This window comes from Salmo trutta, chromosome 30 (genome assembly GCF_901001165.1).
Source record: "Salmo trutta chromosome 30, fSalTru1.1, whole genome shotgun sequence".
In the NCBI taxonomy this organism is placed as follows: Eukaryota; Metazoa; Chordata; class Actinopteri; order Salmoniformes; family Salmonidae; genus Salmo; species Salmo trutta.
The window spans coordinates 18,205,405-18,226,085 of NC_042986.1; the positions used below are offsets into that span (position 1 = coordinate 18,205,405).

Here is a 20,681-nt window from a genome sequence, read left to right on the forward strand (position 1 = left end):
AACAAGTGGAGGTAAATTAACTGAATTTAACAGTGAATGATGCCCAGTAAGCCATCTCTGAAGGAAAGGATATCTGTGTTATCGTGGCTGAGTAAGCCCAGCAGGGAATGGACAGCATTGAGCTCCACCAAGAGGTGGTAGAGATCAGGCATGGTGGCGATGACATGCATCTCCTGGATGATGTCATTCAGATCCAGCTCTGTTTCCATGAACCTGAGCAGAGGCATAATAAAGTATGTCAGAAATGGAAAATACGTCCAGACTTGTTGAATGCAATGTCATGTAATTAAAGACTGGACCTTTTTAAGACAAAAGCATGAATACTTCATGTATAACTAGGGCTGGCACGATTACCGTGTAAACGTGAAACCGACGGTTATGGATGAAGACCGTCATGAAAATAACCATCATAACTGTTTTAACAAAAGAGTTTTCGGTGCCTAGGCAACACCCCCCCTCCCTGCAGTCTAGGTTGAAGATGACAAAGGGTGCGTTTGTAAATTCACTCTGGAGTGTGAGTGCGCTCAGAGTGCACTCTGGGGGTTCGTATATTCAGAGCGTTGTCAGATTATCTGTGTGTAAATTCAGTGTATTACGCTCTTGGATTGTTCAGAGCGCACACTGGACGCTCTGGCCTAGGGGAAAAAGTATGCAAGCATTCTGACCTAACGGCAGTCAAGCACCCAAGTTAACTGGCTAAAGATGGCTAGCTTGCTAGCTACTGCCAGACACAAATGAGAGTACACCTCTGACTATTTTACTCGCCCTAGTAGAGCTGGTTGGACTGTTGTCCTGTTATCTAGAGTGTTGGGGATTGTAACTGTGCTGCTAGCAACAATTTATTTCAGTTTTTTTGTCTGACGTTTACTGATACCTGTCAAATTCAATGGGTGTTGTGCGTTCGTAAATTCATCAGTTATTCTGCACTCTGTCACACAAGAGAGTGCTCTGAAATCGGAGTAGATAGCCAAAGCAAATTTACGAACGCGCCCAAAGGTTAAGACAAGGGGATTCTAATATCGCTCAGCAAGGAAGAAGCCACTGCTCCAAAACCACCATAAAAAGCCAGACCACGGTTTGCAATTGCACATGGACAAAGATCGTACTTTTTGGAGAAATGTCCTCTGGTCTGATGACCCAAAAATAGAACTGTTTGGCCATAATGACCATCATTATATTTGGAGGAAAAAGGGGGAGGCTTGGAAGCTGAAGAACACCATCCCAACCGTGAAGCACGGTTGTGGCAGCATCATGTTAGCATCATCTTGTGGAATGTGCTTTGCTGCTGGAGGGACTGGTGCACTTCACAAAATAGATGGCATCATGAGGAGGGAAATGATATGGATATATTGAAGCAACATCTCAAGACATCAGTCAGGAAGTTAAAGCTTGGTCGCAAATGGGTCTTCCAAATGGACAATGACCCCAAGCATACTTCCAAAGTTGTGGCAAAATGGCTTAAGAACAACAAAGTCAAGGTATTGGAGTGGCCATCACAAAGCCCTGACCTCAAACCTATAGAAAATTTGTGGGCAGAACTGAAAAAGCGTGTGCGAGCAAGGAGGCCAACAAACCTGACTCAGTTACACCAACTCAGTCAGGAGGAACGGGCCAAAACTCAGTCAATTTATTGTGGGAAGCTTGTGGAAGGCTATCCGAAATGTTTGACCCAAGTTAAAAAGGCAATAAACTCAATTAGTATTTGGTAGCATGTAAACTTCTGACCCACTGGGAATGTGACAAAAGAAATTAAAGCTGAAATAAATCACTCTACTATTATTCTGACATTTCACATTCTTGGTAGGGTCCCATGTACTATTGTTTGTACAGTTGAACGTGGTACCTTCAGGCGTTTAGAAATTGCTCCCAAGGAAGAACAAGACTTGTGGAGGTCTACAATTTATTTTTTGCATTTTTTTTAGCATCTTCACAAGGTCCTTTGCTGTTGTTCTGGGATTGATTTGCACTTTTCGCACCAAAGTACGTTCATCTCTAGGAGACAGAACGCATCTCCTTCCTGAGCAGTATGACAGCTGCGTGGTCCCATGGTGTTTATACTTGCGTACTATTGTTTGTACAGATGAACGTGGTACCTTCAGGTGTTTGGAAATTGCTCCCAAAAATGAACCAAACTTGTGGAGGTCTACAATTTCAGCAGTCGGCAGATTTCTTTTGATTTTCCCATGATGTCAAGCAATGAGGCACTGAGTTTGAAGGTAGGCCTTGAAATACATCCACAGGTACACCTCCAATTGACTGAAATGATGTCAATTAGCCTATCAGAAGCTTCTAAAGCCAGGACATCCTTTTCTGGAATTTTCCAAGCTGTTTAAAGGCACAGTCAACTTAGTGTATCTAAACTTCTGACCCACTGGAATTGTGATACAGTCAATTATAAGTGAAATAATCTGTCTAAACAATTGTTGGAAAAACAACTTGTTCTAAACAACTTGCCAAAACTATAGTTTGTTAACAAGAAATGTGTATAGTGGTTGAAAAACGAGTTTTAAATGACTCCGACTGTGTGCGCACACACAACCAGTCAAACGTTAGGACACATTCCAGGGTTTTTCTTCATTCATATTATTTTCTACATTCAGTTGGTAGAGCATGGTGTTTGCAACACCAGGGTTGTGGGTTCGATTCCCACGGGGGGCCAACACAGAAAAAAAAATATATATAATAATAATAAACGTATGAAATGTATGCATTCACTACTGTAAGTCTCTCTGGATAAGAGCGTCTGCTAAATGACTAAAATGTAAATGTAAATGTAGTGAAGACATCAAAACTATGAAATAACACATGGAATCATGTAGTAATCCCAATTGGGTTGAGGTTGGGTGATTGTGGAGGCCAGGTCATCTGGTGCAGCACTCCATCACTCCCCTTCTTGGTCAAATAGCCCTTACACAGCCTGGAGATGTGTTGGGTCATTGTCCTGTTGAAAAACAAATGATAGTCCCACTAAGCCCAAACCAGATGGGATGGCGTATCGCTGCAGAATGCTGGTTAAGTGTGCCTTGAATTGTAAATAAATCACAGACAGGGTCAACAGCAAAGCACCCCCACACATCCTCCATGATTCACAGTGGGAACCACACATGCAGAGATCATCCGTTCACCTACTCTGCATCTCAAAGAATTTGGAGTCATCAGACGAAAGGACAGATTTCCACCTGTCTAATCTCCACTGCTCGTGTTTCATAGCCCAAGCAAGTCTCTTCTTATTGGAGTCCTTTAGTATTGGTTTCTTTGCAGCAATTCGACCATGAAGGCCTGATTCACGCAGTCTCCTCTGAACAGTTGATGTTGAGATGTGTCAGTTACTTGAACTCTGTGAAGCATTTATTTGGGCTGCAATCTGAGGTGCAGTTAACTCTGAAGAACTTGTCATCTGCAGTAGAGGTAACTCTGGGTCTTCCTTTCCTGTGGCGGTCCTCATGAGAGCCAGTTTCATCATAGCCCTTGATGGTTTTTGCAACTGCCCATGAAGAAACTTTCAAAGTTCTTGAAATGTTCTGGATTAACTGAACTTCATCTCTTAAAGTCATTGCACTTTGCTTATTTGAGCTGTTCTTGCCATAATATGGACTTGTTATTTGACCAAATAGGGCTCTCTTCTTCCTACCTTGTCACAACACTACTGATTGTCTCAAACACATTAAGGAAAGAAAATCAAATTTACTTTTAACAAGGCACACCTGTTAATTGAAATGCATTCCAGGTGACTACCTCATGAATCTGGTTGAGAGAATGCCAAGAGTGTGCAAAGCTGTCATCAAGGCAAAGGGTGACTACTTTGAAGAATCTCAAATATAAAGTCATCCTAAGTTCCATGGCCGTCACAGCCTTACGTATAAATGTCCCTCATTAACTCACCTCCCCGGGGTGTCCGGGAACTTTATCCTCAGCTCTTGGTTTTTGTAAGACCTTTTTTCAAAGGTCAGGATCATTTTCTTCACCGAACTCTCATCCACTGGTTCACCCTGAAAACAGAGTGCCCTTTTGTGAAAAGTGTAACCAAGACAACAAAAAAGTATTCCGCCATAAGCAAACATGAAAACTCATCCAGAGGCGGCACTCCTAGTGGCCGGGACTTTAATGCAGGGAAACTTAAATCCGTTTTACCTCATTTCTACCAGCATGTTAAATGTGCAACCAGAGGGGGGAAAAAAAAAAAACTCTAGACCACCTTTACTCATCATACAGAGACGCGTACAAAGCTCTCCCTCACCCTCCATTTGGCAAATCTGACCATAATTCTATCCTCCCGATTCCTGCTTTCAAACAAAAATGAAAGCAGGAAGCACCAGTGACTTGATCAATAAAAGTGGTCAGATGAAGCAGATGCTAAGCTACAGGACCGTTTTGCTAACACAGACTGGAATATGTTCCGGGATTTTTCCGATGGCATTGAGGAGTACACATCAGTCATTGGCTTCATCAATAAGTGCATCGATGACGTCGTCCCCACAGTGACTGTACGTACATACCCAACCAGAAGCCATGGATTACAGGCAACATCTACACTGAGCTAAAAGCTAGAGCTGCCGCTTTCAAGGTGCGGGACTCTAACCCGGAAGCTTATAAGAAATCCCACTATGCCCTCCAACAAACCATCAAACAGGCAAAGCATCAATACAGGACCAAGATCAAATGTGGCAGGGCTTGCAAGCTATTACAGACTACAAAGGGACGCACAGGCAAGAGCTGCCCAGTGACACGAGCATACCAGACGGGCTAAACAACTTCTACGCTCACTTCGAGGCAAATTACACTGAAACATACATGAGAGCACCAGCTGTTCCGGAAGACTGTGATCACGCCCTCCGAAGCCGATGTGAGTGAGACCTTTAAACAGGCTCAACATTCACAAGGCCAGATGGATTTCCAGGACGTGTACTGCAAGCATGCGCTGACCAACTAGCAAGTGTCTTCACTGACATTTTCAACCTCTCCCTGCCCGAGTCTGTAATACCAACATGTTTTAAGCAGACTACCATAGTCCCTGTGCCCAAGAACACTAAGGTAACCTGCCTAAACAACTACCAACCCGTAGCACTTACGTCTGTAGCCATGCAGTGCTTTGAAAGGCTGGTCATGGCTCACAACACCATTATCCCAGAAACACTAAACCCACTCCAATTTGCAAATGCCCTATGTGAGCGCCATTCATTGACTACAGCTCAGCATTCAACACCATAGTGCCCTCAAAGCTCATCAATAAGCTAAGGACCCTGGGACTAAACACCTCCCTCTGCAACTAGATCCTGGACTTCTTGACAGGCCGCCCCCAGGTGATAAGGGTAGGTAACAACACATCCGCCACGCTGATCCTCAACACAGGGGCCCTTCAGGGGTGCGTGCTTAGTCCCGTCCAGTACTCCCTGTTCACTCATGACGGCACGGCCAGGCACGAGTTCAACACCATCATTAAGTTTGCCGATGACACAACAGTGGTAGGCCTGAACACCGACAACGACGAGACAGCCTATAGGGAGGTGGTCAGAGACCTGGCCGTGTGGTGCCAGGATAACAACCTCTCCCTCAACGTGATCAAGACAAAGGAGATGATTGTGGACTACAGGAAAAGGAAGACTGAGCACGCCCCCATTCTCATCGACAGGTCTGCAGTTGAGCAAGTTGAGAGCTTCAAGTTCCTTGGTGTCCACATCACCAACAAACTAACATGGTCCAAAGACACCAAGACAGTCGTGAAGAGGGTACGACAAAACCTATTCCCCCTCAGGAGACTGAAAAGATTTGGCATGGATCCTCAGATCCTCATAAGGTTCTATAGCTGCACCATCGAGAGCATTCTGACTGGTTGCATCACTGCCTGGTATGGCAACTACTCGGCCTCCAACCGCAAGGCACTACAGAGGGTAGTGTGTACGGCCCAGTACATCACTGGGGCCAAGCTTCCTGCCATCCAGGACCTCTACACCAGGCGGTGTCAGAGGAAGGCCCTAAAAATTGTCAAAGACTCCATCCACCCTAGTCAGACTGTTCTCTCTGCTACCGCACGGCACCGGAGCGCCAAGTCTAGGTCCAAGAGGCTTCTAAACAGCTTCTACCCCCAAGCCATAAGATTCCTGAACATCTAATCAAGTGGCTACCCAGACTATTTGCATTGCTGCCCCCTCTTTTACACCATTGTTACTCTGTTATTGTCTATGCATAGTCACTTTAATAACTCTACCTACATGTACATATTACCTCAATTACCTCCACTAACTGGTTCCCCGGCACATTGACTCATTACCGGTACCCCCTGTATATAGTCTCGCTATTGTTATTTTACTGCTGCTCTTTAATTACTTGTTCCTCTTATTTCTTATTCTTATTTTTTAAACTCCATTGTTGGTTAAGGGCTTGTAAGTAAGCATTTTACTGTAAGGTAACCGGTTGTATTCAGCGCATATGACTAATGCAATTTGATTTGATTGATTTTATGTCAGTAAAACTTTGCCCACCTCTTGGTCATCTGCGTCCTCATCATCATCCATGAGTTTCTCCAGTATTCTCTTCCTGTCACCACTCGGGTCCTCACCATTATCTCTCTCCAGGCGTCTGGCCAGTTCTCTGCCAACCTTCTTGCTTCTGGGGTCATCATCATCATCATCATCATCCCGCAGACGCTTTGCCCCCCTGTCAGGCTACAATGAAGATCACACCATCAACACCATGTTGAGCAGGTACATCAAAACAGGGATGTCAAGTCATAAGGCTTTGCAATGTATCCAAGCAAACAGTTAATAATGGAGCAAATGCATTCATCTTTACATGCAATAGCACTTGATTTTCTGATACACCCTATGGCCAAAAGTATGTGGACAAATTCAAATGTGTGTATTCCACACCCATTGCTGACAGGTGTATAAAATTGACCACACAGCCATGCAATCTCCATAGATCATTGGCCTTACTGAAGAGCTCAGTGACTTTCAATGTGGTACCGTCATTGGATGCCACCTTTCAAACAACGGCTCTGCCGAGAAGTGGTCAGCCACACAAGCTCACAGAATAGAACTGCCGAATTCTAAAGCACGTAAAAATCGTCTGTCCTCGGTTGCAACACTCACTACCGAGTTCCAAACTGCCTCTGGAAGCAACGTCAGCACAAGAACTGTATGTCGGGAGCGTCACGAAATGGGTTTCCGTGGCCGTTCAGCTGCACACAAGCCGAAGATCACCACGTGCAATGCCAAGCGTCAGCAGGAGTGGTGTAAAGCTCACCGCCATTGGACTCTGGAGCAGTGGAAACGAGTTCTCTGGGGTGATGAATCGCGCTTCACCATCTGGCAGTCCGACAGACGAATCTGGGTTTGGCGGATGCCAGGAGAACGCTACAGTGCCTTGCAAAAGTATTCACCCCCTTGGCGGTTTTTCTATTTTGTTGCATTACAACCTGTAATTTAAATGATTTTTATTTGGATTTCATGTAATGGACAGACAAAATAGTCCAAATTGAAATGAGGGGAAGAAAAAAAAAATGCCAAGGGGGGGGGGGTGAATACTTTCACAAGCCACTGTACCTGCCCCAATGCATAGTGCCAACTGTAAAGTTTTGGTGGAGGAGGAATAATGGTCTGGGGCTGCTTGTTCATAATTCAGGCCCCTTAGTTCCAGTGAAGGGAAATCTTAACGCTACGGCACGCAATGACATTCTAGACGATTCTGTGCTTCCAACTTTGTGGCAACAGTTTGGGGAAGGCCCTTTCCTATTTCAGCATGACAATGCCCCTGTGCACAAATCGAGGTACATACAGAAATGGATTGTTGAGATCAGTGTGGAAGAACTTGACTGGCATGTGCAGAGCCCTGACCTCAACCCTATACAACACCTTTGGGATGAATTGGAAAGCCGACAGCAAGCCAGGCCTAATCGCCCAACATCAGTGCCCGACCTCTCTAATGATTTTGTGGCTGAATGGAAGCAAGTTCCTGCAGCAATGTTCCACCATCTAGTGGAAAGCCTTCCCAGAAGAGTGGAGGCTGTTATAGCAGGAAAGGGGGGACCAACTCCATATTAATGCCCATTATTTTGAAATGGGATGTTCGACATGTAGTGTGCTAAAGAAATGACATTCCACGAAAGCAACATTACTTTAGCTAACAAGGCTGAGCCACAGATAGAAAAAAGAGCAAATATCTTCAGCTGAGCTAGGCAAGCGTTTGTATCACAAGGTAGCTAGCTTAGCTAGATACTGTAGTTAGTTAGCTACAGTAACTTGTTAACTTTATGTGCTAACGTTAGTTAGGCTAACTTGACATCAGATAGCCAACTCTTTAAACTTGTCACAACATTAACTAGCTAAGCGAACTTGGTTTATTCGCTAATTACAAATCATTTTAGCCAGTTAGCTACCATTGCAGGGCTAGAGTCAAAGACGCTGTTTACAGCACCCTTATTTTGCTAGCTAACTAACGTTACCGGTAAGTTAGCTAGCTGGGATATAAGGATATGTCTAACCAGCTAATTACCTGATAATTCAGTAGCTCGCCTACGTCCATGACGAAATGTTAAGTTTCGGGCAAACGTTACAGTTATCAACAATGAATAGTGGCTATGTCAGCCTCGCAATGTCCCGCTACAAACTTAAAACAGCAAATGTTACCGTAAAGCACTTCGTTGTCGTAATATTCTGAAGAGGAGCCTTGCTTTGGGGAACTGTGATGGGGACTTGACATTCCAAGGGCCTTAGCTGTAGGTCCCCATAAATGAAGAGGCAACACGTTTTCCTGTTTACTTTACAAGTTGCACAGATACTATAGAGTGACATTGAATTTACATTTATTGTTATACGATAATTATGCAGGTGGTAACTTTTACAGGACTTCTTTATTTTATTTTCAGGATTTGTTTCCTGAACCATATCTGCAGTTTGCAGCATTGTAATTACATAATCATAATACTGTTATTAATTAAAAAATTATTACAGAGCAACTATGGCATGATGCAACACACGCACACACACAGTCACACACAAATACACATACACACTCTATACAGCCTTGAAAGTCCTCTAACAGAAAGTCTGTAAAAAAAAAAAGAAGAGAGAAATAAAGATTCAGCGCAAGGCTGCATGTGAGACAAGCAGAAAACCACTTTTTCAATCTGCATCATTCGGGATTTATGAGTGTTGTCTGGCAGGGGCCTCCATGTTGTCACCCTTCACTGTGACCAGCGATCTGTGACAGTAGTGCAATAGCAACAACATCCAAACAGGAGGCCATTGTAAACCAGTCAAGCTTGCGATGCTAGCAACACAAGGGAAAAGAGAGGAGACGGGCAGTAAAATTCTAAGTTCGAAAACACAAGCACTTTGGCAAGGCAAAATACTCACACTTCATGACACTGTTACAATTGATGGAAAATATGGTTGTTCTTACCAATCCAGTGAAGATGACCCTACTGTATAAAGGCCAAGCAGGGTGTTGATAAACAGGTGTTGATAAACAAAGAAGGAGAAAAGTGTTAGTGGCTATTGTCAAAGGTCAGCAGTGTCTTCAAAACCTCCTGCTATGTAGGTAATTAAAATCTGTCTTACCTCACACTACACATGCTGTGTTTGAGATGGAAAATATACCATAAGGGCTCCAAGAAATGCTGCTGGAGGTGACATCTCTCATAACCTTGGCAGCCGTGACTGATGAGCAGTGTGTGGTAATGCTAAATGTAATGTAGGCTTTTTCCATTTCAAGGAGTCTACAATTGTTATTTTAATGTTCTCCATGGCTATATTACTTTGTCCTGTCTGGGTGTTTTTCTTGGTTGAAACTTTCCTGCAAAGACATAAGAGAACATTGTTACTGTTATTATGAAGACAAAGTTGGAGAAAGAACCCATGATTAATGGTACTGCATTACAAACCAGGCCCAAGGCACTTGGGCCTGGAAACCATTGGAACATCTATTAAACCTGTAAAATTAATGTTTGGCTCAAAATAATTATCCAGAGACTTAATTACCAACGATTTTTATGGCCCTCTGGTTGTTGTAGTTTTTCTATTACCTCCCTCCTAAAGCAATAAAACAAGGCCAGCTGTGGTGCTATTAAAAACTCTCTATCCTCCTCCAGACTTAGAACTTGATTAACTGCAGTCAAAACCTTGTTTAATCTTTAATACACAGATACAATATCAACTATTGTTTTAAAGACGTTAACCTGTTCCTTAACACAAAGATGGTCAAGGAGACCGTATAGGAAAGCCTATAACTGAGCTTTATTATATTAAAGGTACACTCAGTGAAAATGAAATTGCCACAAGCAGCACCGCAGATATTGAGATGAGCGAGATGCAAGACTTCGCTCTCGCACAGTCACACATCTGTGCATGTGCATGGGTTCGCTTCACACTGTTACAGCGTGGGGGCCACAGGACAAAACAGAGGAGAAGTTGAGCCTCGCGTTTCAATGCTCTTAGTTGATATGGAAATTGACCCACTATGCAGTTTACTTTCTGCATCTACGTCATATCTCTGAGTCTTCCTTTAATCAACATAAGATGTGGTTACTGGTTACAGTTTCCTCTACTTTGTCCTTGTTGCATTCAAATCAACATGCAGGAGCATATTCCTAATAGTGGCTTTGACAACAATGTTAATCAACAACCATCTGCAAGGGGATCCCCTGACAGAAGGAAAGCCTTATCAGAACGTGATGTCTGCCTCAAAATGTGTTCATATTCAGCTCCTCTGCACAACAAAGACATGAAGCACATTGGATGTGAATACAAGTACTAGTAGAGGAGGCTGGTGAAGGGAGGACATTTCATAAAAATGAATGGAATGAAGTGAATGGAATGTTATCAAACACATGGAAACCAGGTGTTTGATGTGTTTGAGACCATTCCATTAATTCTGTTCCAGACAATATTTGCCTGTCCTCCTCATTTAAAGTGCCACCAGCCACCACTGCAAGTATTATATAGGAATATGTAAACTTAAGGTAAAAAAAAAATGACCTTGTCAGTACCATTAGGGATGCATGCCTGAGGAGTCAGTGAAAGCCGGGTACTGTAAAACATAAAACAGAAGATGTCACAGATGACAGGTTTCCTCATGTCTGTCCAGCTGCAGTGCAGTCATCATGTGAGCAATGACTTTCAAGGACCATTTGCCCAAAAGTTTTTTTAAATCAATCAACTCTTGTTTCCTCCTGCTGAACCCGAAAGCCACCATGAATCTCCCCTTAAATTAAATTAACTTGTACCATGATCCCTGAAGATGCTGGGATTTTCACACAGTGTCTGCTCACTGTGTTAATGACATCTCTTCCCCCCAATGTATTTGGGCTGTGCCGCTGGATCCTTTCCATTGAATTCCATCCGTTTCCTTTCATTCGGAGCAATATAATTTCACACAAGCTGTGAGAGCTGATTACGCTAATCTGCAGAGGTCGCCAGTGATTGCATCGCAGCAGAGCAGCTACGCTGAGTGTGCCGGGCTCCACACTGTGACTTCATTATTTAACATCAGGGGGATATGGTGGCCTGACTTTGTGAAATACAAAGCATTGTTTGAACTATGAGTCAGATGGTGCAATCAAATGAATTGCATAATTCCTTCTGAGATATTTCCACCACACACGTTTCCCTCCCCAAAACAATTGGTGTTCATAAGTGTGGTACCTAGTTAAATAAAGGTTAAAACATTTTAAATTTTTTATAATAAATGTGGGCCTATACAAGTGTAGGATCTTAATTTGATAACTTTCCTGCAATGCATTTGAGGTTTAAAAAGGCTTCTGAAATTAGTAATTTCCACATTAACATTTCAGACTTTATTTTTCCCTCACGAAAAATGTATCAGCCCCTACATACAGTGCCTTGCAAAGTATTCACCCGCCTTGGCGTTTTTTCTATTTTGTTGCATTACAACCTGTAATTTAAATAGATTTTTATTTGGATTTCATATATTGGATAGACACAAAATAGTCCAAATTGGTGAAGTGAAAAAAAAAAAACTTGTTTCAAAGAATTCAAAAAAATAAAAAACTGAAAAGTGGTGAGTACATATGTATTCACCCCCTTTGCTATGAAGCCCCTAAATAAGATCTGGTGCAACCAATTACCTTCAGAAGTTACATCATTTGTTAAATAAAGTCCACCAGTGTGCAATCTGTGTCACATGATCTGTCACATGATCTCAGTATATATACACCTGTTCTGAAAGGCCCCAGAGTCTGCAACACCACTAAGCAAGGGGCACCACCAAGCAAGCGGCACCATGAAGACCAAGGAGCTCTCCAAACAGGTCAGGGACAAAGTTGTGGAGAAGTACAGATCAGGGTTGGGTTATAAAAAAATATCAGACACTTTGAACATCCCACAGAGCACCATTAAATCCATTATTAAAAAATGGAAAGAATATGGCACCACAACAAACCTGCCAAGAGAGGGCCGCCCACCAAAACTCACAGACCAGGCAAGGAGGGCATTAATCAGAGAGGCAACAAAGAGACCAAAGATAATCCTGAAGGACCACTTTAAGCCGTACACTCCACAGAGCTGGGCTTTACAAAAGTGTCCAGAAAAAAATAAGCAGACATATTTGGTGTTCGCCAAAAGGCATGTGGAAGATTCTCCAAACATATGGAAGAAGGTACTCTGGTCAGATGAGAATGAAATTTAGCTTTTTGGCCATCAAGGAAAACGCTATGTCTGGCGCAAACCCAACACCTCTCATCACCCTGAGAATACCATCCCCAAAGTGAAGCATGGTGGTGGCAGCATCATACTGTGGGAATAATTTTTTCATCATCAGGGACTGGAAACTGGTCAGAATTTAAGGAATGATGGATGGCGCTAAATAAAGTGAAATTCTTGAGGGAAACATGTTTCGGTCTTCAAGAGATTTGAGACTGGGACGGAGGTTCACCTTCCAGGACAATGACCCTAAGCATACTACTAAAGCAACACTCGAGTGGTTTAAGGGGAAACATTTAAATGTCTTGGAATGGCCTAGTCAAAGCCCAGACCTCAATCCAATTGAGAATCTGTGGTATGACTTAAAGATTGCTGTACACAAGCGGAACCCATCCAACTTGAAGGAGCTGGAGCAGTTTTGCCTTGAAGAATGGGCAACAATCCCAGTGGCTAGATGTGCCAAGCTTATAGAGACATACCCCAAGATACTTGCATCTGTAATTGCTGCAAAAGGTGTCTCTACAAAGTATTGACTTTGGGGGGGGTTGAATAGTTATGCATGCTCAAGTTTTCCGTTGTTTCGTCTTATTTCTTGTTTGTTTCACAATAAAAAATATTTTGCATCTTCAAAGTGGTAGGCATGTTGTGTAAATCAAATGATTTTTTATATTTTTTTAATCTATTTTAATTCCAGGTTGTAAGGCAACAAAACAGAAAAAATGCCAACGGGGGTGAATACTTTTGCAAGCCACTGTAAATGTCCATTAGTTATAAATCACATAATAATTCACATTTCCTGTAGATGCAGGATTATTTTCCTGGTGTAGCAAACTGGCTCAAATTAAGATCCTATATCTATACCTGTTAGTTTGTGACAGTATTCAGGGTGTGTCAATCGAGAGATCAAGGGGTCTTAAAACATAGGGAAAAAAGTGTATCAATGATACAGAATCAATAAATACAGACAAGACTAGAATCTGGCCTTGTGCTAAAATATGTTTGCCAGCTATACTGTAAACATACAGAGGTTGGATATTTAAGTGAGGTGTATAGGGATGGGGGGTTTGCCTTAATAGAACAATCTTAATCTGGAGCCTATGTTGAATGTAGGAATCTCCTTATCATCTCAGTGGTTGCAAAAAGTCTGAAATAATTCTACATTGAAAGCAAATCAGTCTCAGCAAATTTGAATAAGTGAAACTTCCTGTCCATTCACATTTGTTTTGATGAACATGGATGAATCGGAAGTGACAGATGCATGCTTGTGTGGTGCTTTCTAGATAAGGATAGACAAGCTTTTATCGTCACCACACAACATTTTTTTGCGATCCAGAGCAGGTTAGGAGCTGCAGGATTCCTGTGTCTAACACAGCAGTGTTGGCTGGCTTGCGGTAACACAGGGGAAAGCTAATGAATTTTATCTTGGAACGAATATGTTCACTGCGATGCTACGGAGCCCTGTGCTTTGGTTGATCACTAAAGGACCAGGTGCAGTGCTTGGGGCAGCCAACGTGCACACACACACACACACACACACACTCACATACTCACTCACATACTCACTCACATACAGGCACCTAAAGACATATACAGGATACAAAAATGGTGTGTACAAAACATCTCAGAACCTCTTGCATGAAGTTACATTCACACACACTTCAGTTTTGTGGTAATTTCAGGCACAAGTGATGCTTATAAATCACATTTTCATAGTCTTCAATATTCTCTATGAATAATTCACACAACTCCTGATGAATCCAAAGCATTCAGGGACTGAGCGGCAGACATGAGAGGACGTCTGTATCCATTAGTGCCTCTCAGAACCAGAACTTGCATACCTCACCATAAATTTTGATAGAGGGATACGTACTGTAACATGCTTTGAAAAAGCTTAAAGGTAGAGCAGCACCACAGATATTGAGATAAGCGAGATGCAAGACGTTTCTCTCACATATTCACATACGGTATCTGCGCATGTGCACGGGTTCCCTTCATGCTGTTCACAGCATGGTAGCCAGGCCACCAAAACAGCGGAGAAGTTGAGCCTCACACTTCTATGCTCTTAGTGGTTGTGGAAATTGACTCACTATACTGTTTAGCCTACTTTCTGCCATGTCATTATAGAGGTAAGGTACCATCTATTGAAAATACCTATGATAGCTCTGAATACCTTATGTATTTCAAATAATTACTCCATACATTTTCCGTGACTTCCAAAAGTACTAGTTACATTTTGAATGCCCTGCAGGACAGAAAAATGTGCCAATTCACACACTTTTCAAGAGAACATCCCTACTGCCTCTGATCTGGCGGACTCACTTTATCACAAATGCTTTGTTTGTGAATTATGTCTGAGTGTTGGAGTGTGCCCTTGGCTATCCGTAAAATAATAAAACAATAAAATCGTGCCATCTGGTTTATATAAGGAATGTGAAATTATTTATACTTTTACTTTTTATTTTGATACTTACATTTACTTTTGATACTTAAGTATATTTAAAACCAAATACTTTTAGACTTTTACTCAAGTAGTATTTTACTGGATGACTTTCCCTTTTACTTGAGTCATTTTCTATTAAGGTATCTTTAGTTTTAATCAAGTATGATATTTGGGACTTTTTACACCACTGATTTTATCTTACATTAGTCTCTCATGACAGCCTTAATGGAGTCAAGTATAACTGATTTGGTTGTGGATGCAAAAAATATATATACTGAACAAAAATATAAACGCAACATTCTTCAATTTCAAAGATTTTACTACGTTACAGTTCATATAAAGAAATCAGTCAATTGAAATAAGTTCATTAGGCTCTAATCTATGTATTTCCCATGAATGGGAATACAGATATGCATCTTTTAGTCACATATACCTTAAATAAAAGGTAGGGGCATGGATCAGTATCTGGTGGGACCACCATTTGCCTCATGCAGCGCAACACATATCCTTCACATAGAGTTGACCAGGCTGTGGATTGTGGCCTGTGGAATGTTGTCCTACTCCTCTTCAATGGCTGTGCGAAGTAGCTGGGCGGGAACTGGAAGATGCTGTTCTACACGTCGATCCAGAGAATTCCAAACACGCTCAATCAATGACATGTCTGGTGAGAATGCAGGCCGTAGAAGAACTTGGACATTTTCAGCTTCCAGGAATTGTGTACAGATCCTTGCAACATGGGGCCATATATTGGGCTCCCAAGTGGCGCGGTGGTCTAAGGTCGTCCATCTCAGTGCAAAAGGTGTCACTACAGTCCCTGGTTCGAATCCAGACTGTGTCACATCCGGCCGTGTTTGGGAGTCCCGGATTTGGCAAGGGTAGGCCGTCATTATAAATAAGAATTTGTTCTTAAATGACTTGCCTAGTTAAGTAAATAAAAGGTTACATATTATGGTGGCAAACTAATGGCACGACAATGGGCCTCAGGATCTTGCCACGGTATCTCTATGCATCAGTGGAGACTGCTGAGAGGGGGGACAGCTCATAATAATGGCTGGAACGGAGTTAATAGAATGGCATCAAACCATGTGTTTGATGTATTTGATACCATTCCACTGATTCCGCTCCAGTCATTACCACGAGCCCGTTCTCCCCAATTAATATGCCACCAGCCACCAGCCTACACAATAAAGAAAATGCAATTGTGTTCGTTGTCTGTAGTTTATGCCTGCCCATACCATAATCCCACTGCCACCAATCTGTTTACAACCTTGATATCAGCAAACCTCTCACCCACACAACGCCATACACGTGGTCTGCGGTTCTCAGGCCGGTTGAACGTACTGCCAAATTCTCTAAAACGACTTTGTGTAATATGCCTGTGTGTAGCTGGTGTAGAGGAGTCAGGCGCAGGACAGCAGATATGAGTAATAAACGTAATTTACTCAAGGAATAAATAATACAACTCAATAATCTAGCCCACAATAACGGACCGTATTACATACAAACAATCACTGACAAACAAACATGGGGGAACAGAAGGTTAAATAATCTGGGGGAAGCTGTAACCTGTGGCATATCTCGTTCAGTCTGATCAGGACTTTGAATGGCCCCACAAACCGCGGGCCCAGCTTCCGGCAGGGCAGGCGGAGGGGCAGGTTTCGGGTCGAGAGCCAGACCCTATCCCCCGGTGCGAACACTGGGGCCTCACTGCGGTGGCGGTCAGCGCTCGCCTTCTGCCGCCTCGCGGCCCGTTGCAGGTGCACATGAGCGGCGTCCCAGGTCTCCTCCGAGCGCTTAAACCATTCGTCCACCGCAGGAGCCTCGATCTGGCTCTGATGCTAAGGTGCCAGAACCGGCTGATACCCCAGTACGCACTGGAAGGGGGAGAGGTTAGTGGAGGGGTGGCGGAATGGGTTTTGGGCTATCTCTGCCCAGGGGTTGAACGCCGCTCACTCTCCCGGCCGGTCCTGGCAATATGACCGCAGAAACCTACCCACATCCTGGTTTACTCTCTCAACCTGCCCGTTACTCTCGGGGTGAAAACATGAGGTGAGGCTGACCGAGACCCCCAGACGTTCCATGAACGCCCTCCTGGACGTGAACTGGGGACCCCGATCAGAGACTATGTCCTCAGGCACCCCGTAGTGCCGGAAGACGTGAGTGAACAGGGCCTCCGCAGTCTGTAGGGCCGTAGGGAGACCGGACAAAGGGAGGAGATGGCAGGACATAGAAAACCGGTCCACAACGACCATGATCGTGGTGTTGCCCTGTGAGGGAGGAAGATCCGTGAGGAAGTCCACCGACAGGTGCGACCACGGCCGTTGTGGAACGGGTAGGGGTTCTAACTTCCCTCTGGGCAGGTGCCTGGGAGCCTTGCACTGGGCGCACACCGAGCAGGAGGAAACATAATCCCTCACGAGCCGCTGTCTCCTCCTGTGACAGAGGATACACATGACTCCTGGGAAGTGCTGCGTCTACCAGGAGATTTATTGCACAATCCCCCCGTCGATGGGGTGGTAATTGAGTCGCCTTCTTCTTACAGGAGGCGAGAGCCAAACCGGCATATTCTGAGGGGATGTGCACGGTGGAGACCTGGTCTGGACTTTCCACCGTAGTCGCACCGATGGAAACCCCTACACACCTCCCCGAGCACTTTCGTGACCACCCCTTGAGAGCCCTCTGTTGCCACGAAATAGTGGGGTCATGACAGGTCAACCAGGGTAGGTCCAGCACCACGGGAAATGCAAGAGAATCAATAAGGAAAAGACTGATTCTCTCCTTGTGACCCTCCTGCGTAACCATGTCTAGTGGAGCGGTGGCCTCCCTAACCAGCCCTGACCCTAATGGTCGACTATCTAGGGCGTGCACAGGGAAGGGCATATCCACAGGAACCAGGGTTATCCCTAAACTATGGGCAAATGAACGGTCAATAAAATTCCCAGCTGTGCCTGAATCTACGAGCGCCTTATGCTGGGAATGCGGGGAAAACTCAGGAAATTGAATAAACACATACATGTGAGCAACAGGGGGCTGTGGGTGAACCTGGTGCCGACTCACCTGGGGTGACACGATAGTGCCCTGCCTGCTGCCTCGACTCCCTGAGGAACCCCCCCAGCACCGACCAGCAGTGTGCCCTCTGCGGCCACAAATGGTGCAGGGAATGGCCCCTTCTCCGGTCGCCCTAAGCGTAGCACCTCCCAGCTCCATGGGCGTCAGAGCGGAGGTGTTGGGGGATGGAACTGACAGGCCCTTATCCGGACGTCCGCGGGTAGCCAGCAAGTTGTCCAGCCGGATGGACAGGTCCAACAGCTGGTCCAACGTGAGGGTGGTGTCTCGGCAGGCCAACTCCCAACGGACGTCCTCGCGCAGACTGCACCGGTTGTGATCAATCAGGGCCTTGGCGTTCTGTCCCGCGCTGGCCGCCAGGGTCCGGAAGTCCAAAGCGAAATCCTGCTCGCTCCTCGTCTCCTGCCTCAGGTGGAACAGACGTTCACCCACCGCTTGACCCTCAGGCGGGTGGTCAAAAACTGCCCGAAAGCGGTGGGTGAACTCTGCGTAATGGTCCAATGCCGCGTCTCCTTCACTCCATACGGCGTTGGCCTACTCCAGGGCTTTGCCTGAGAGGCAGGAGACGAGGGCGGACACGCTCTCACGTCCCGAAGGATCCGGGTGGACGGTCGCCAGGTAGAGTTCCTGCTGGAGTAGGAACCCCTGGCATCCGGCAGCCGTCCCATCATACTCCCTCGGGAGCGCGAGCCGAATCCCACTGGGACCGGGTGAAGGAGGGGTGGGGTCTGCTGTAGTGAGGCTGGTGGAGGCGCTGGAAGACCTTCTCCTCTCTCCCAACGATCCATCGTCTGCAGCACGCGATCCATGGCGGTGCCCAGACGTTGCAACATGGTCGCGTGCTGCTGGAGGCACTCCTCTACCGCCACAGGGAGGGCGTCTGCTCCTGCTGACTCCATTCGGTGGTGAGTGATTCTGTAATATGCCTGTGTGTAGCTGGTGTAGAGGAGTCAGGCGCAGGACAGCAGATATAGGTAATAAACCTAATTTACTCAAGGAATCAATAATACAACTCAATAATGTAGCCCACAATAACGGACCGTATTACATACAAACAAACAATCACTCACAAACAAACATGGGGAAACAGAGGGTTAAATAATGAACAAGTAATTGGGGGAATGAAACCAGGTGTGTAAGACAAGGACAAAACAAATGGAAAATGAAAGGTGGATCGGCGATGGCTAGAAGGCCGGTGACGTCAACCGCCGAACACCGCCCGAACAAGGAGAGGGACCAACTTTGGCGGAAGTCGTGACACTTTGGTAAAGAAATTAACTTCTCTGGCAACAGCTCTGATGGACATTTCTGCACTCAGCATGCAATTGCACGTTCCCTTAAAACTTGAGACATCTGTGGCTTTGTGTTGTATGACAAAACTGCACATTTTAGAGTGGACTTCTATTGTTCCCAGTACAAGGTGCACCTGTGTGATGATAATGCTGTTTAATCAGCTTCTTGATATGACACACCTGTCAGGTGGATGGATTATCTTGGCAAAGGAGAAATGCTCACTAACAGGGATGAAAACAAATTTGTGCACAGATTTTGAGAGAAATAAGCTTTTTGTGTGTATGGAACAATTCTGGGATATTTTATTTCAGCTCATGAAACATGGAACCAACACTTCACGTTTATATTTTCGTTCAGTGTATATAAAAAATGTTTTTACTGTTACATACACTGGATAGGTGCAGTGAAATGTGTTGTTTTACAGGGTCAGGCAGAGTAGCACAGCTCTGCCTTGTTCAAGGGCACATAGACAGATTTGTCAGCTTCTCGAATCGGGTATTCAAACCAGCGACCTTTCTGTTCCTGACCCAATGCTCTAACTACTTGACTACCTGCCACCCTATTAATCTAACAGTAAATGATTGTGTTGAGACTGAAAGCACTCCCTTATATAGTAAGTAAGCTACTTCAACAGATGTGAGAGGTCAGGGGCGAACACAGTCCTAACAGCTGCAGGGCCCAGGGAGCAGGTTTGAGGTGGATGGCAGGCCTGGATACATGGGAATCACACGGGAGCAGAGCTTAGAAAGTCAGGTGTGAGACCTTGATAAGAGCCAGAATTACATTTTAATTAAAAGTAACACTAATGGAGGCAGATAACACAAAAAGGTCAAAAAGTCTAAAAATACATGTTCACTTAAAAGTTAAGATTTTATGGCATTTTTAAAGCATCACTGGCATTATATATTAAATAACATGAGTCTTTGGCGAATCTAAACTAAGTCAGCAAGGTGTCCTCTTTGTTGACGTGAGCTTTGAGGTGACCTCCCCTCCTCTGAGAGCACGATCCAGGCAGCTTGAAATCAAATGTTGACAGAGAATTGCAGACCCTATCAGAATGCTGAAGTGAGGGCCATGGTGACCAGACCACTGTGGTTTACTGCCTGCCGTCATGGGGCTTTGAAGAGTGCATGACCTTCATGTAAATTAACCCACATCTCATTAGCTCTCCACAGGCGTATGGAGGGAGGAAGAGCAGGTGTAGGTGGACATATTAGGACATACAG

General features: G+C 44.5%; 1 protein-coding gene across 2 annotated transcripts in view; it reads right to left on the reverse strand.

The window, feature by feature from the left end:
* The window catches only part of LOC115168158 (beta-catenin-like protein 1), a 36,905-nt gene extending 28,272 nt beyond the window's left edge, over positions 1-8,633 (reverse strand). For both annotated transcript variants that reach the window (XM_029723160.1, XM_029723159.1), the window contains exons 1-4: positions 8,491-8,633; positions 6,480-6,662; positions 3,883-3,989; positions 74-213 (exon numbers count right to left, since the gene is read on the reverse strand). In XM_029723160.1, the coding sequence (XP_029579020.1) occupies positions 74-213; positions 3,883-3,989; positions 6,480-6,662; positions 8,491-8,520 (460 nt within the window). In that variant the 5' untranslated portion in view covers positions 8,521-8,633. The remainder of the gene's footprint in view (positions 1-73; positions 214-3,882; positions 3,990-6,479; positions 6,663-8,490) is intronic.
* Between the last annotated feature and the right edge of the window lie 12,048 nt (positions 8,634-20,681).